Raw genomic sequence first — 18,390 nt, 5'->3', positions numbered from 1 at the left:
TGAGGGTGGCTGCTACTCTTTTCTGCGCCACCGAGTTGCCGACCTCTCATCATTCCATGACCTTGTCCATTTCTCGTGTCGGGCATGTGGCAAGCAAAAGCTCCTGACGAAGGAACTGGCCATGTGTCTATGGCTGTCCATGGCTTTCCAGGTGGCTTTGGCACCAGGTTTTGGCACGTATGTGAGGTTCTCTGGCTGAGATTGCAATGCTTCACCATCTCAGTAACTTCAGCAGGAGAGTTCTTAATTAAGAAGTTACATTGTACTCTGATGAGTTAAAAATATGCATGCATTTCATCACCTGCACCTGTCATTGCTGGAATTTCTTGCTATGGAGGTGTTGAATGCGCAAGAGGCTTAACTAGTCTAGATCACACTGCTTCACCATTTTAATCACCTCCAGCTCTTTCGACGCTTCAAATTTTAGTAGTTCTTTAATATCCCGAGGATCTCATCGAACACTTGGGTCTGGTTGAAACTCTTCAAAGAAGTTAGCTCCCTTCCATAGGGACTGATGATAATGTCACATTAGACATGCATGCCTACTTGAAATTTTGTTCACTCTTCTGAAATATAGAGGACTTCGCCTCAGCTGAAATTGAGTTAGGCCTATTCTAGTTCGTCGACTCTATTATTATTCCCTTCCATTTGTATGCATGTGGAGGAGTTGATGCTAGTGCTTATGGAGAAAAATATTGAGATAAGGATTTAATGATGATCAGTGGTATCTAATGCTTAAACTGGTCTGACTCTGGTGCTTAGTTGTACCAGGAATCCATTGGCGGGATTCTGATTGTCATAGTTGGGGGGCACATTCTTCTCACCGTACTAGAGATGGTGATCTTAAGTTCCTTGATGTTTCTAAGTCTAGAACAATTGTTCAATTGGAGAAAGGTGGTGGCTTGTCACCCTTTTCCCTTGGCCATCTTCAGCAAAAGGGCTGAGATTGTCTTCCTCGGTTAATGAGCATTTGGAGGTGAAGTATTCAGTGCCTGAGTCCACTTTGGTGCTGTTCACAAAATCTTGCGCTCCTCCTGCTAAGAATAATGTTATTCCAGCCCTTCCCTGGAATCTTATTCTAGGAATCAGCAAGTTTGATTAGTTTAGTTAGGATAACTATTCCTCCCTTGATCCTATAGTATTCTAGATCCTGTCTGGCAAACAAGAGTAAGTCCTGTTCCAAGCCTTATTCCAACCTTTTACTCAACCAAAAACAGTTCGACAATGCATTTGGTTCAGATGAAATCAAGATTTTGGAAAACAGGAATAAAGGAGAAATAGTTATTCGAGTCGAATCTGCTTATTCCCGGAATAACTATTCCAAGGTGGCAGGCATAACATTATTCATGGAATAATGTCCTCATTAATTCCTGCTTCTTTGTTTTAGATGGACATAAATATCCTCAGCCAACAAATTATTTCAGCTAAGAAAAATAAAACTGTTTGAGGATGAATCATTTCAGCTAGATAAAAAAAAAACTGACAATATTCCACCCTTTCTTTCTGATGTTCTGAATCACGAGCACACTGTCTAGCACAATCAAAAACATCTGATTAGTAAAGAGAAATTGATTACTTTTTAGAACTCAAAGGCTTCAATAATCCATATCATTTATGTACAACTATCACTGACCGTCAAAGATATCACCAAATTCACCTCAAATATAACTCTTAATTGACTTCAATTTCACAGCACTATGTTTTCTGAACATTGGTCAGATGAGACAAGCACACAACATTTATCCTAAAGAGAGCCACAATCATAATTAGTGTGGCTAAGCAGGCCACCTCCAAGGAAAACAACCAGAATGGCAAGACATACCAGCTTCTTTGCCCATGACGATGCCACGATCACCGATCCTGTAAGATAAGACTGTGCCGATAACCTCATTACCCTCAGCCTCCTTTGATTCACATATTTACTCATTGCTCTTCCGATTCTCCTGCGCAGCTCTCGATCACGGATTGCACCCTCCGGACCCATTGGCATCTCTTGCGACAAGCATCTAGCAAGCACAATTGCATCTTCCAAACCAGAACTGCCACCTTGGCCGAGGAATGGGCCCATAACATGCATTGCATCCCCTGCGACTGTCATGGTGCCTTGCCAGAAGTTTGCAAAGATCAAGTGCCATGGAGCTCGAAACCAAATATGCGTCAGGCTCAATGAACTGCTGTCGCAATGCTTCACCATTTCAATCACCTCGAGGGGAAATTCTCTTAATGTCTCCAACGTAAATTCTTTGATGAGCTCAGGAACCTTCCGTACATCTGAATCTGATGGAAACTCTCAAGAAGTTAGCTCACCCCTAGATTGAGCAATGACAGGGTTCACAACATATTTATCTTTAGTGAGACTAGTATTACCTTGAGAAGGGGACAGCCGACCGACAAACCAATGGACTAACTTTTCATCAACTGGGAGCCTTCCCAACAAGACACCATCACCTCTCAGCCGGATAAAATGGCTGTCAAAGCTGTGACCATCTGAATAGCTAGTAAAACCTCGCACAGCAGATATTGGAAAAACCTTTGGGGCCTGTAATCCTAATGATTTTGCAACGACTGAATTTGATCCATCACAACCAATTAGAACCTGAAGCAGCATGTTCGAGTAAAATTGATAGGGATAATTATCAGTTGGCTTTTTCCATGAACATGTTACACTTCTAAATTTGCTGTGATATCATAAGCTCGAATGGTTTCTACCATGACAACTAAATTGTGTGCTGGGATCAATTAGGGCACCCTGCCAGTAAGATGTGAGTTAATGTAATGGTTTCATAAACATTGGATCAAACCTTTTTCATATTTGTTTTTCATGTATGATAATTCATTATTATCTATACTGTTTTTAATGCCATCTTTGGAATTGGATTATGAAAAATTGTGCAGATAACTACTCTTCTTTTAATATTTATGATTTGCTAGTTTAAAAATACTTAAGAAAAAAGTTAAAAGTTAAAGGGAAATATTGACATCAAAGGTGTCCCTAGCTGATTCAAGAGAATTACCAAACCCATTATGGACAGCTCAAGTCCTTGGATAAGTTAGCACAGGGTTTTAGAGTTAGTTTCGCCACATCCAATCTAATTATGTATTAAAATTTCTAAAGGCTATAGCCCATTGGGTAAGTTTCGCCACATCCAAACTGAGTATGATTCGCCACATCCGAACTAATTATGTATCAAAATTTCTAAAGGCTATAACTTTCTTGTACGACGTCTGTTTTTTCCTTTTCTTTTATTGAAATTGGAAAACTTTTCGATATTACGAGGATGCAATTACCCTCGAGGGGCTTGTCACACAGCGGTAATGTGCGGTATGACGATGTTTAGGTCTCAGAAACAGATTAATCAAAGTGAAACATTTCTTTCGAGCAAGACTTTGACTAGGCGTAATCCTCCAATTTGGCAGAAATCAGATAACACGATAGGAGACAAAGTTAACATAGAAGTAGATATCTAACTCCAGGAAGATTTTAGTTTCTATGTGATTTTTCTACCAGAAAATATTTTATAAAACTTTTAACCTCTTTCAACTAGAAGAGAAATCTGATCAGAATTTAGGGTCTCGAATCTTATGAGTATAATAGAAACATTGCAACTCATTTTTTATCATATTAATGAAAGCAAAAAGGTCTAGAACCCTAATATTGGCACCCTATTATTTTATTATTATTTTTGTTGCAAAATTCGAGTTGAGTGGACTGAAGTTGATTTCTTCTCTCTTCAATCAATTCACCTTCTCTGGCCTTAAGTAGTAATTTGGTGGAGAGATTCTTAGATTTCAATTCATTAATATAGAGTAGTAACAAATTGATAAAAATACATCATTCATAATTTTCTTTTTCTTCTTTTTTTGTTGAGAAAAGTTCATCAAAAAAGTAGAAGAGATTTGTTGATCAGTGTTATTGCACAGACCACCAATAATGAAACCAAGCATTGAATAGCAAAATTATAGGAGTGTAGGAAAAATGGTATTTGAGTTAGAAAGAAATGAAGGGGAAATAAGTTTATTTCATAGAATTAAGTAATCATGAAATAAATAAAATAGGAAACAAGAAAAATAGAAAACTTGTTGTGGATGTAACATCACCTTAGCTTTAATGGTAGCACCATCATTAGTATATAGAGCAGGAAAGGAAGTGATGGGATCTGATTCAATTGCTACAATTTGGCACCCAAAACGAACTGATTGCGTAGGCAAATTCTTAGCCAAGGTTTCAATCAAATCACTCCTTTTCAAGCATCTCAATTCTTCTTTCCTAGTAACAAAAAGAACTAAAATGTGTGATTAGAGGCAGCTTGTGTGCGACTCTCATTAGATTATTGATGTCTAAGAATATGAACAAGAATTTCATCATTCTCTAGGTAACTTGCAAGATAATTAAGAACAATAGTATGATTTGCCACTTCTTAATACATCCATCAAAGCTACCATTACGCCCCAAACCTGCCACCTGCTAGGCACATGACATAACCATGGTCCTGTGAAATATACAAAGCCTCAAACCTATTCAAAAACCGAATAATAATGGATAAAACCTAAACACTATTTTAAAAAAGTAAAATTTATTGTGGCTCTAATATAAAAACAATTTGGTCCTCTAATATAAATTAAACATATTAGCCATAAAGTCAAAATGTACAATGTCCAATATCAAATCCACATCTAACCATGAAACAAAATTTTAGTTGAATCACTAAGGTTCCACATTTCAAGACAACTAATGAAATATAAAAACTTTACTAATCCATCATGCAGGCAACCTGCGTTCCTCTAATTGTCCTGCTCCTCTAAAATACATTAAAGGAAATGATGTGAGCTCAATATCTCAGCAAGTATCCCACTACACATACGCACCAGATATCCAGAATGAAATAATAAATACAAATATAGCTACTATACACATAAAGAGGCATAGAAAATTCATTGGCCGTAAAGTTGGTTGTATATATTATTCATAATAAATGAACACAATGTGAATTCATCCAGTTGTAAACTATACAAAACTCACAATTTGAGACATGGATCCAAAGCAACAAAAATATCAAATTTTACAATAGGAGAATAAATAAATTTCTAGGTTTGGACTAATCCATGGTCACACTTACACCCCGTGACTGGGTATCAAAAGTATCATCCTTACACTCTTTGATGATGGGGTATCCATAGTGTCATACTTGAGCCCTGTGACGGGGTATCAATAGTGTCATGCTTAAGCCCCATGACTGGGTATCAAATGTGTCACAGTTACGCTCCATGAGATGTCATGCTTATGCCCCATGACTGGGTATCAGTAGTGTCATGCTCATGCCCTGTAATTGGGTATCAATAAAACATGGTCAGTCCTATTCTTGATTTCAATCCATTCACATAATTACAACCATATCTAGAACCACAACCGAGCATAATCTAGGCACATGTACAACCAAGTTTCATAAATTTATGGAAGACAATATTCTGGTTCAATAGTCACTCTCTTTCACAAATACAATCAACCTATGACCATATCATATGTAATTCTCATTTAAAATAAGCATTTTTATCCACATACAGAGATGACTATATTTAATTTCTATACCTCACAAGACTGAATTCATGGTTCAATGACAAGGAGTACAATTTCCAATATACATCTAACACAAAGTTTCATATAAAGCAAGTAAGAAAGCATGTGAGTGGAATACTTTACTATATGCTACCCTGCACTCTATTAAGTTGAGCAAATCAACTCAATAACATACAATAATTAGAAGCCTGAGCAAATGTCAAGACCCCAAACTAGCCTTCTCCTTGCCAAATGGTTGCTTACCTCTGTGAAAGAGAAGGGAATGCATGGGTCTTCATGCACTCGGATAGAAGAAGAAAAGAAAGAGAGGGGAAATGCTTCTCGGTCACATACAAGAGTGGAAGGGATTTTCTATGAGGTGAGTTCATGCAAGGGTTAGAAAAGGGGCATGCTTGACTTCAAGAAGGAAAAGGAAAACAGGAAAGGTGGAAGTCATGGTTTCCCCTTTATTAGCTTTTTGGGTCATCTTCTTTGGAGGCTACTTGTGTAGATTTTTGTTTTGAAGTATCGGTGATCAACTTTATCATATCTATGATATGACTGATCATGGAAGTTTGAAAGGGAGTTTATGACCTATGAAGTATATAAGCTTCTAGTTTTCTTGTGATAGATTGATATAGCATTAACTAACAGCTCCTTAGCACTTTAAGATGCTAAAGATGAGGAACTATTTTGTTACAGTTTTATATAACTGTCATTTTTCATCTCAAAACTGATGGTAGTTACCAAAATCATTTATGTACTAGAGTGGTGGGTGAGGACCATAGCTAAATAACAACAAAAACAACAAAAAAATGGTACATGCATTATATACTCTCCATTTACCGCATTTTCTCCTTTTAGTTCCAGGCTGCTTAAAGTTTACTACCATAAAATTAAAGCGAAACTCTTTTTTACTCCCTTCTCTTTTATTTGGTCAATAGGTCGATAAACTTGGAGCTCATATATAATACCATTTTTTATTCCCCTCGAAGATGGGAGGCCGGGCCTAATTTCTATAAGACTATATCCACAAACCATCAGCAATTAAAAAAGTCATCAAACTTTTCTAAGTAAAACCTGTGCAAACTTGAATATTTATCAAGTGTTAATAAGGTGTTTTTACATGGTAACATGCCAAACATATTTGCAGACCCATTCAAAGTCATCGTAAACATGGACACTATTTGAAGTCAATGTTGACGGGCATACTTTTGCAAGAATGTGTGGAGAACTCTGATTATTCTTCCCTCCATTCTCACAAAATTATAACATATATCAACCACACTACTACTTCAAGCATTAGGTGTTAAACAAAAACTTCTTGGATATACCTGCATGAAGTTACTTGCAACTTGTTCTTGTGGAGCCACATATCTCGTATCCTGAATAAAGTTTGCAAAATAAGACTTAATGCTATCAGTATTTTGATGGTTATATGCAAAAAAAAGAAAAAAGAAAACTAAAAAAGGAACCTATGTCTAAAATGTTGATGATCATACTATATTAAGAAAAGTGTTTGTGGGTCTTTTGGGTGTGCTTGCCCAGAGATGAAATTTATTTGATTCATAATGGAAACTTTATGATATAACAATCATCAATATGAGTTATCATGGAAAGAAAATATGCATATAACTGATCTTAATCTTCTCTTCCTCATCCAAATCCCATATCCAATGACATCTTCTAGCTCCCCAAATTCTTTCTCTCACTATCCGAACTATCCACTCTCTATCAACCAAAATTATTTCTCTTTTATCTTCTTCTCCCCCTCTAATAACCTTATCAACTCCAATCTGTATCTCTGATTTTAAACCTTCTATTTTATATTATACTTATTTAATATTATTGATTATCTTTGTTGTGCATTCCAACCTTTACTTGAAATCATAATACTTATTGGTTATTGTCTTATCTAATTTTGTTTACCACACATGCATTCTGCCATCTGCTAGTTACAATAAAAGTATATGCAATATAATGCCCTTCTTGTGTGATGGGCAGCCAGGTGACTCAAAGAAATGAAAATAGAAAAGAACCTCGGTCTCCAAAAAACACAGAAACATACTCTGTTAGAGGGATAGCTTTTCTCCGTAGTTCCGTACCAAGCCCAAGTTGGTCAAGTGCACGCCAACCATTGATGTAAACACCGATTGCTGCCCCTGCAGCTCGCAGGGTGTCAGATTTCTCTAAAACAAGGCTATTTATTCCTTTCCTGCATAGTTTTGCATGAAAAATTAGATATTAATTTTGATTCTTCTAACCAGTTAAATTAACAAAATCCTAGGAATTCCATTATCAGTGTAGAAAATTTATCTGGACATGATGATGGGTAGTTATATATTTTTTGGCCTCTTTCTTTCTTCTCATGTGAGAACTCAAAGAATACCTTCCGGCTAGCATTTTTAGGTGAGGTCCTAGGTTGGAAGAAATGATATGAGAGCGAACTCGGATCATAGCCTATGTGGACTAGGAAACACTGCAGGACGGGTTAATGGAGGCTGACCATGAGCCTATCGTGATGCTTATGATTAGATTTGAATGGATTTGAACTCTTAGCCTAACGAGGACGTCAGGGCTTGGTTGTGACATCTCATATATCATATCCATAGTGTTCTAAAGGGAAAACCAGATTCTTAAGGAATATATAGCATGAAATGGGCGAGTGTTCATCTTTTTATAGTACCATAGCCATAATTTTATACAAACAATGCAATTATCGGATAGACATGAACGAGGTGAGCATTTAATTAAGGTACCAGGATAAAAAACACCAATAAGTCTACCTGCTAATCAACAAATTAAACTACAGATTGAGAGAACTAGCAGCAATCTTCTTCTCTTAGAGAAAAAGGTAGGACCCAACCCATATCTCACCAAGCAAATTGATATCCATGTCTGATTTTAGGGAACTAATTATAAAGGAGAGCAAGTCCTTCGAGATGGATCAAGGTCTGATAACATCGGATCAAAAGAAGAGGAGTCGCCAGAAATTGTCATTATATGGAGGTGCTTGCATACACTCAAAACTAAGATGCAGTACTATATCAATGAATCTTCAAGAGAGTGAAACGCTGCAGCAAGAATCTTTTGGTTTTCAGAAGTAGGGCTTAATACATCATGTGGGACTTCTATTCCGTGCAAAGATCACGGTAAGCGATTAGAAATAAGGAGGAATAATCTTTAAAAACGAGGCCTTTAGAGTTTAGAACAAGGAACTTGTACCTGTGAAGAGCCAAGGCAGTGGCAAGACCACAGATTCCTCCACCCACTATAACAATGTCATGATGCTCCTCCTTTGAGCCCATCTTCCCTTCTATTTCTCTTCACCCTCCTCCATGTAATGGTAAGCTGCAAGGCATATACATGGCTTCCACCACCGCCCCTGTGACTTCGTCATAAAAATTATATATATATAAAAAGACTCAGTTGTGGGTAGTCAAATATTATATCCTTTTTGATAAAAAATAATATATATGTTACCAGAGTAAGAGGCTTTTTTTACGCTGTCCTTGAATCAATGTTCGGTCCATCAGTCGGATAGAATGGAAGGCCTTTTTTTCGCTGTCCAGCCAAAAACATCGAATCACCAGAGTAAGATACTTGTCTAATTGACGTCAGCGCTAACGTGTCGTATTTGGACTTCACTGGCTTGCAGATTCTGACTTGAAAAATATTATTTTAGTTTATTTATAGCTGAGGCCACAGCTGTTTCACACGATGCCACACTATAGTATCAATATTGTATATATTTTGTTTAAACATATCAAACATTAGTACATCATCTGTACTGAATATCTTCCACCGAACCGGAGAAATGTGCTTAAGAAACTTCTTTGCAACAAGAGAAAATCTGTGGCCCCACGTCCCAAAATGTTTCTTTTCTTTCAAAAGGTATCATCCCTTCCTTTCTTTCAATCAACTCTGATAATGGGATACTTGATAGGAGACTCCATATGGAGCCGTCTTCGTTGTCAGAGATTATAGAAGGAATCAGGTTGGCCGGGTACTAGAGAGTGCGGAAAGGACTGATCTATACTATAAAAATTCATTATATATATCAGGTTATTGGATAATATAGATTTCTAAAAATAATTATTGAAAAAAAAGTAAGACAATGATCACATTATAATTATTATTTAAATTTCTTTTGTTATTTTATAATAAGGTGCCACGGAATTTGTTATAAGATGTGCTTTGAGATTCTCATTCTTAGAGACGTGTCATGTAACAGAGGGTCTTCTACCTCTGCTCGGCGAGCAGGTAATTTTGTCTCAGATAGAAAGCACACGAGTTTTACCAAAAGCATTCATGGAGTGGCAACATACAACGCCTTATGCGGACGAAAATCCGCACAAAACAATTTACGCGGATATTTGCACGTAAGTTGTCTTCGAGAACAACAATTTGGCATCGATTAATGTGCAAAATTTTATGCGGGGCTGCTTCCTTCATGTACACATTCTATAAGAATGTAAATCCGCATAGAAACTTTCATGCTGGGGATGCACACCAGTTCTCACAGTTTGCAAACGCACATCAGGGATTGCTCCCCATATGAGGGATATGCGTATGAAACTTTTATGCGGCAGAAACCTGCATGGAAAGATATCTGTGAACTACCATACATATCAAATTTGGGAGAAGTGCTTCCTTCGTGCATACGTAAGCATAAAATTTCTATACGGTATAAATCCGCATAGAAACCTCTATGCGGGCTTACGTACATTCAACTTTTATAAAATTTCCGTGCGGACGGGTTGCACTCAGCAAAGGTCGTTCACCAACATAGGGATGTCCGCATAGCATTTTTATGCTGAAGAAAATCCGCATAGAATGATATGCGAGGAAATCCGCACATCAAGTTTCTATGGGGACCAGATTCTCACGTCGGGAGAGGAAGCCATCCACGTGACCATCCTTGAGGCAGAAGACTAATTTATGACCATCCTTTTTCTGAGAAATTAATTTATGACCATCAGCGGGCAGTCAAGCTTTCAAATTTATCAATCACCTTGGCTTTGATGATATTCCCATCATGAACATAAAGAATAGGGAATGATCTTGATGGTTCTCCTTCAAATGCTACAATTTGGCACCCAAGTTGGACCGAGCCAGCAGGCAAGTTGTCAAACAACACTTGAATGAGATTAGTTCTCTTTAAGCACCCAAAATCTTCCATCCTAATAAAATAATAAACAAATAAATAAGCAAAATAAAAAAGACTAAGCAACACGACAATATGATAGATAAGTATGGATTCTCTTTAGGATAGGCCCTGAAAGGAGAAGGAAGGCTTGAATGCCAACAGACGGTCTCTCTATTCTCACATTGCAATCATGTTAGTGATATATAAAAAACATGATGTTACAACTAGTGCTTGAATTTTCTTTTCAAGATTGAGAATTTTTTGATTTTTTTTTGTATGAAAAAAAAAATCGTAAGGAAATGATGTAAAAGCTACTTATGTCTAACTTGGGCAACATCACCCAAGGTTTGAAGCCAGATTCACCTCCAAATGAAGGAGGGGTACAACCCATGGATGTACTTCCGCAATGCTTTTCAAAATAGCATTTTATATCCAAGAAATCAGATGTTTACTGGAATCTTTTAAACATACCTGCTCGATTTTACTTGCACTGTAGACTTGTGATGCCATACTTCTTGAATCCTGCATAGAATTTACATTGAAAAGAAGTAAAGAGGTATCCAACTCTTTGAGAGAAAGATATACAGGATGTTGGTTCTTATATATTCATTAGTAGATTAAAAGTAAACATATTATGTCAAGCGCATGGACTATGTGTTGCAAATAAAGTTGAAGCAGAAATAAAACTAAACTATTCTATCTCAATAAATAATAGGCAGTAATAGGCTAAAACAAAAAATTAAAAGTAAAAGTAGAAAAATAGAACCCGAAATGCTGAGACGTGGTATGTTGGTCACTTTTCTTGAAGTAGATTTCGCCGCCTTATAGTGCACTAGGCTTGGATGGCGTTCTACTCCTAAGATACAATAGCCTCTCGTTCCTTCTGCCTCGATGATTTGCACGGATCAAAGAAGGCTTCTAACCCAGAATCAATATGCAGCAAGCCCGTTTAAAAAAAATTTGGAAGAAATATTTTAACCGGAAGGAAGAGAGGGTAGAGAAAGAAAAGAGATTAGGAATCCTCTGCTTTTTATCTGATCTCTTTCTAATCTGTAGAGGTTGTCTATTTATAAACCTCTACGAGACGTATGCCTGTGGGGCGCGTCTCTTCGCATGAGGCGCGAAACCACGGTCATGCCCCTCGTGGGCGTGATCCTTCGCGTGGATGCGAGTTCGCGTTCCTCAAGAATGTGCCCCCCTCATGCTTGCACGAAACGTAAAAGCACTTGCTTTTACGTCCGTGCAAGCTTCCTTGCACGTACGTAAAAGCAGGTGGGGATTGTTGGATTTATTAATGATTAAATATTTTATTTTGTCACCATCATTTGGTGATGTGGTTGGATTGTGTGTGGGGTTGTTCTTACAAGGACATGAGTTCGAATCCTTCTTCCCGCAGTTTTTATGTCACCCTTCTTCCGGCAACGTCCTTGTGAGAACAACCCCACACACAAACCAACCGCACCACCAAAGGATGGTGACAAAATAAAACATTTAATCATTAATAAATCCAACAATCCCCCACCTGATTAAAATATTTTTAAGATTTTATAAAAAATAGTCATACCGGGCTTTTCATGTCACGACTTCAATAAAGGTAGCTTGCGGCTTTGAACCTTTACCTAGTGAAAATATACTTACATCTGAAAGAAATAGTGGTAACTAAAAAGTTTTGAACCAAATCCTTTGGTTTATATTTCCATATACTTCACCCATGACAAATGCAAATACTGGGTTCATCATAGGTGGTGCTTTTCGGCCTCATGCACCAATATCTCAGTTTCATGAGCGCTCTAGGGGTTAAACCCTTATCCCTATAGACTGCGGCCACACAGTCACATTCACATAGGTGAATCCTCCAAGGGTGCTCGCAGCACAACACCTTGCCATAGACTCGAACTCATTCAGAGTTTTAAACTCTTCCATATACTTCTGCTGTGTTTAGCACTCACATCATAGGGAGAGACCAAATGACATAAAGTCATTTTAATAATAGTGCTAACTAATCATTAAACAACTTGTTTTTTCCGTTGAACCTTTCGTCTTGGGATCTCCAGTCAGAATAGGTTGGGTTGCCATTATCAATGATTCCTTATGGGTTTCAGTCCCACCCCCCTTGATGTTTCTATAACTTTGCTTCTAGCTAGTCCTTTAGTCAAAGGATATACTAGGTTACCTTCAAATCTAACAAATTCCAAAGTCACGATACCATTTTTAATTAGGTATCTAATTGTCTTATGTCTCACACTAATGTGTCTTCTATTTTTCTTGTTATATTCAGTATTTTTACAAGTATTAATTGCAGCTTCACTGTCACATAACAAAGAGATAGCAGGTATAGGCTTTTCCATAATAAAAATTTCTGACATAAGATTCTTAAACTATTCTGCTTCTTGAGTTGTAGAATCTAAGGCTACAATCTCAGTCTCTATAGTGGATATGGTGATCACAGTTTGTTTGGATGATCTCCAAGCAACAGCTGCACCACCCAACATGAATATGTATCCACTAGTTTCTTTTCGGTTCACTGAATTAGTGATCCAACTAGCATCACCGTATCCTTCAAGTATAGCGGGAAATCTTGAGTAATGTAAACCATAAGACATGGTACCTCTCAAGTATCTAAGTACTCTGTCCAGTACTTCCAGTGACTAAGACTAGGGCAACTATTAAACCTACTGAGCTTTCCTATAGCATAGAAAATGTCAGGTCTACTTGTATTTGCAACATACATCAGTGTCCCAATAATCTGAGCATATTTTCCTTGGGCCACTGGATCACCTTTGTTGCACTTCAAGTTCAAACCATGCTCATAAGGTGTACTCACTGGTTTACAGTTGTACTTATCAAATTTCTTCAAAATTTTCTCAATATATTGTGATTGATCAAAGATTATACCATTAGGTATTCTGGTAATCCTGTTACCAAGAATTACCTCTGCCTGACCTAAATCTTTCATATCAAAATTATTAGATAAAAAATTCTTGATATCAGTTACAATATTCATATCAGTACCAAAAATTAAGATATCATCAACATATAAACACAAGATAACACATGAATCATTTTCTAACTTAGAATATAAGCATTTATCGGATTCATTTACTTTAAAGCCATAAGAAATAATTATTTCATCAAATTTTCTATGCCATTGCTTAGGAGATTGTTTTAAACCATAAAGAGATTTGACCAACCTACAAACTTTTCTTTCCTGTCCCTGAGCCATGTATCCCTCTGGCTGATCCATATAAATCTCTTCCTCTAAATTACCATTGAGGAAGGCAGTCTTGACATCTATCTGATGGATTATCAAATTATGGATTGAAGCCAGTGCAATTAAAGTACGGATAGTGGTTATCCTAGTCACAGGAGAAAACGTATCAAAGTAGTCAATACCCTCTTTCTGAGTAAAGCCCTTAGCAACTAATCTTGCTTTATATTTTTCAATTGAACCATCAGGTCTTAATTTCTTCTTAAAGATCCATTTACAACTTAAAGTCTTATTACCAGGTGGTAAATTAGTTAGAAACCATGTTTCATTAGTCATAAGTGAATTCATTTTACTATTAATAGCTTCCTTCCAAAACATAGAATGTAATAAGTTCATAGCATCTTTATACGTTTTAGGATCATCTTCAACCATAAAGGTATAGAAATCAGATCCAAAATCTTTCTTTTTCCTAATTCTTTTGCTTCTACCAAGTTCATTAACATCAATAAGTTCATTTTCATTTTCATTAGAAGGTGAATTACAAGATGCATTATTAGATCTATCTATTATATGCTTTTCTATTTTATCCTTAAAAGAAAAAATGTCTTCAAAGAAAGAAGCATCTTTAGATTCAATTATAGTATTTTTATCTATGCCATTAATATCAGAACTAATGACTAAGAATCTATAAGTAACACTATTAAGAGAATAACCAAGAAATATAGCATCAAAAGTCTTAGGTCCTAATTTTCTTTTCTTAATTAAAGAAATATTAACCTTAGCCAAACAACCCCAAACTTTTAGAAAGTTTAGGTTAGGCTTTCTTCCTTTTCAAAGTTTATAAGGAGATTCATTAGAACCTTTAAATGGAACCCTATTAAGCAGGAAACATGCAGTAAGCATTGCTTTCCCCCACCAAACCTCTGGTAAACCTGAGTTGGTAAGCAAAGATTTTACTATATCTTGCAGAGTCCTATTTTTCCTTTCAGCCACTCCATTAGACTGAGGTGAATAGGGAGGTGTTACTTCATGTAGAATTCAATTAACTCTACAGAATTCATTCAAGTCATTAGAGGTGTATTCTCCTCCTCTATCTGACCTGAGAATCTTTATTTTCTTGTCAAGTTGATTTTCTACTAAAGATTTATAAGTCTTAAACATCTCAAATGCTTCATCTTTAGATTTCATCAAATAAACTTGACAATACTTAGAATAATCATCTATGAAGGTAATGAAATACCTTCTACCCCCTTTAGTCAAAGTTCCATTTAGATCACATACATCTGAATGAATTAATTTTAATAAAGTTGAATTTCTATTTACCATTTTAAATGGTTTTCTAGGTTGCTTAGACTGAACACAAATTAGACACTTTTCTTTTTTATCTAATGAAACAATAGGCAATAAACCAGAACTAATTATTTTTTTAATAGTATTATTATTCACATATCCTAATCTAGCATGCCAAAGAAATGAAGAACATACTGAATGAATAACTTTATTATTGCTATAAGAAGGAATATCCAAAGGTACATCATTCATTTTATTAATTACATATAAGCCATCACACTCATAGCCTTTGCCTACAAATGTTCCATTCTTTGTTATACTCACTTTCTTAGATTGAATAACAAAGAATAGCCACTCCTTATCAGAAGATATCCACTGATCAGATTCCTCTTTCCTTCAGGCGCATGGTACACATTAAATAGAGGAAGCACATTTCCAGATGTAAGCCTTAGAAGTACTTTTCCAGTTCCAAGTACTCGTGCCGAGGTAAAATTCCCCATAGTCACTGTTAGGCTGCTCCGGACCTGATAAACAGTAAAAAGGATATGATCAGTATACATATGAACATTCGCACCTGTATCCACTAACCAATCGGTAGAATGAATTGCCAAATTTAACTCTAGACTTAAAGTTACATACCGATCATCAGTATTAGTAGGGCCAGTACTGGATAACACCATGTTGGTTTATGGATTGGAAAGTTGAGGAGGTGCATGTTCATAATTCTGATACTTCTTCTTCTTCATCCGGCATACTCGTTCCATATGACCGAATTTTTCATAATTGTAGCAAATCGGCCTCCGATCGTTCTTATTGATCTGGTGTTTTGGCTTCATAGATTTTCCTTTATTCTTAGGTCCACCCTTTTCAAATTTGGAGTTTTTGAACCTATAGGTTTTATTCTGGCCTTCTACAAAGTTCACCTTAGTTAGAAACTCAAAGTTCATGATTTGCTCATTATCTTTCTTAAGATGTTGCTCTTGAATCCTAATGGCAGATAGTAGGGTTTTCATGCTCATTTCCTCGGTCTTATGTTTTAGGGACAACCCAAAATCTTTCGAAGAAGGTGGAAGCTTGTTAATAGTACAAGCAACTTGAAGGCTCTCAGTTATACACGTTTCCCTTAAGTCTAATTCATGATAAATCACTGTTAGCTCATGGGCTTGGTCAACTGTGGGCTTGGTGTCTACCATCTTATAAGACAGGAATTGACTAGCAGTATACTTGTCCATTCCGGCATCTTGGATACCATATTTTTTATTAAGATCATCCCAAATCTTCTTAGAGGTTTTCAAAGTGCAGTAGACATCAAAGAGGGGATCAGAAAGATAGGACAGAATTCTACCCCGATACAGGTAGTCTTTCTTCTTAAATTCCTCTAAATTACAAGTCCTAGCCGGTTCATTCTCATCCTCATTTGGAGGAGAGTCAAAAATTATGGAAAATAATCCAAGCGTGGTTAAGAAGATTTTCATTTTCTCTCTCCAACGCTTAAAATTAGTTCCATTAAACTTTTCAGGAAGAACCGGATCACTTGCATTGGCCATTGGGGTAACTCTAATTACTAGCCTATTATACGTAGAAAATCTACTTCAAGAATGTTGCAAATAAAGTTGAAGCAGAAATAAAACTAAACTATTCTACTTCAATAAATAATAGGCAGTAATAGGCTAAAACAAAAAATTAAAAGTAAAAGTAGAAAAATGGAATCCGAGATGCTGAGGCGTGGTATGTTGGTCACTTTCCTTGAAGTAGATTTCACCGCCTTACAGTGCACTAGGCTTGGATGGCGTTCTACTCCTGAGATACAACAACCTCTCATTCCTTCCGCCTCGATGATTTGCATGGATCAAAGAAGGCTTCAAACCCAGAATCAATATGCAGCAAGCCCGTTTAAAAAAAATTTGGAAGAAATATTTTAACTGGTAGGAAGAGAGAGTAGAGAAAGAAAAGAGATTAGGAATCCTCTGCTTTTTGTTTGATCTCTTTCTAATATGTAGAGGTCGTCTATTTATAGATCTCTACGAGACGTATGCCTGTGGGGCGTGTCAACCCCACACACAAACCAACCGCACCACCAAAGGATGGTGACAAAATAAAACATTTAATCGTTAATAAATCCAACACTATGTTCTGAATGTTGTTACCAGTTAAGATAGTAATAAAGGTGGTATTGTTTATCATATAATTGAAGCATTGCTATGTGCCCTAAGATGAACTTGAAGAAAAGATCCACAAGTATTCTTGTTGCGTATCGCAGAAGGTTGGGGTGTTTCTTGAGGCCAAGCTGCTAATCTTGCCTTCACTGGTTAAGCGAAAAATTCGGTTCATACTCACATTCAGGTTCCGTTTGCAATATGTGTAGCATTTTCCTTGAATCAAATATCAAATCCTACTCAATATATTACCCAAAATATATTTCTGAAAAAGAACTTAATTTTAAGAGGCAGTGAAAGTATACTCTGGAAAAGTAGATATTTGAAAAAAGGACTTGACCTTAAAAGGCTATGAAAACGTACACTGGAATAGGGATACTTTTATCCCTAAGCACAACACCTACACCAAGTCTATCAAGTGCACACCAACCATTCATGAAGACACCGATTGCTGCCCCAGTAGCTCGCAGTCTCTCAGATCTCTCTAATACAAGACTTTTTACTCCTTTTCTGCACAAACAATGAGCAAAATATAATGCAATGAAGATAACTTTTTATCATAATTAAAAAAATTATATCCAAATCTACATTTCAGAATTAGGTCCTATTAATCAATTAAGTTTTTCATCTACTACCAGATATCAGTTTGTATCAAAATGGGGCACCCACTTATACAATTTATCTGAACCTTGCCTCTGATTATCTCGGCCTATATAACCCAGTTTTTCTCAAGATATCAGCTGATACAAAAATCAATATATCAGACAAGAGTTTTAATCTTCCTTTCTTCATCTTGATTTATAAGTTGATAAATAAATATCCAAAGTGAAAGCATAAAGACAATTGTAGCCTCTATTTTATTATGTAAACCAAGAAATCAATATCTTGGTTCCTATATATTAGCTAAGTTGCGATGAACTGAGATCTTCATTCATCTCGGTACCCATCACTCACCAATATGGTTGATATCTTAGCTTTTAAAACATAGCCAGGGCTTTCTTTTTTTTTTTGGCTAGGACGGGTGGATCATACC

At 36.5% G+C, this 18,390-nt stretch overlaps 3 protein-coding genes across 6 annotated transcripts in view; all 3 read right to left on the bottom strand.

Annotated features, from left to right (window-relative positions):
- The window catches only part of LOC103704863 (monooxygenase 1-like), a 43,560-nt gene that overhangs the window by 2,359 nt on the left and 22,811 nt on the right, over positions 1-18,390 (bottom strand). The gene's annotated exons all lie outside the window — the stretch shown is intronic.
- On the bottom strand, positions 1,555-8,951 carry LOC113463625 (monooxygenase 1-like). 4 transcript variants are annotated; one of them, XM_089930236.1, is made up of 6 exons: positions 8,780-8,946; positions 7,623-7,769; positions 6,889-6,939; positions 4,099-4,267; positions 2,368-2,596; positions 1,555-2,271 (listed from the first exon to the last, which is right to left on the bottom strand). In XM_089930236.1, the coding sequence occupies exons 1-6, from the start codon at positions 8,860-8,862 to the stop codon at positions 1,745-1,747; spliced, it is 1,206 nt and encodes a 401-aa protein (XP_089786362.1). In that variant the 5' UTR covers positions 8,863-8,946; the 3' UTR covers positions 1,555-1,744. The 4 variants fall into 4 exon arrangements, with proteins under 4 accessions (XP_089786362.1, XP_089786361.1, XP_088576420.1 ...); XM_089930235.1 differs by having other exon boundaries at positions 1,555-2,277; positions 8,780-8,944; XM_088720294.2 differs by lacking the exon at positions 8,780-8,946 and adding an exon at positions 5,153-5,321 and having other exon boundaries at positions 1,555-2,277; positions 7,623-7,711.
- Positions 9,086-17,812, bottom strand: LOC149767822 (monooxygenase 1-like). Its single transcript, XM_089930241.1, has 3 exons — positions 17,721-17,812; positions 11,175-11,225; positions 9,086-10,737 (listed from the first exon to the last, which is right to left on the bottom strand). Exons 1-3 carry the CDS (start codon positions 17,792-17,794, stop codon positions 10,533-10,535), a joined length of 330 nt encoding a protein of 109 aa, XP_089786367.1. The 5' UTR covers positions 17,795-17,812; the 3' UTR covers positions 9,086-10,532.

The sequence above is a fragment of the Phoenix dactylifera genome, chromosome 4 (assembly GCF_051530095.1).
Source record: "Phoenix dactylifera cultivar Ajwa chromosome 4, Ajwa_hap1_PhDact_Kaust_v1.1, whole genome shotgun sequence".
Classification (NCBI taxonomy): Eukaryota; Viridiplantae; Streptophyta; class Magnoliopsida; order Arecales; family Arecaceae; genus Phoenix; species Phoenix dactylifera.
Note: the sequence above shows the minus strand (reverse complement) of the source record. Positions and strands in the feature narration are given on the sequence as shown.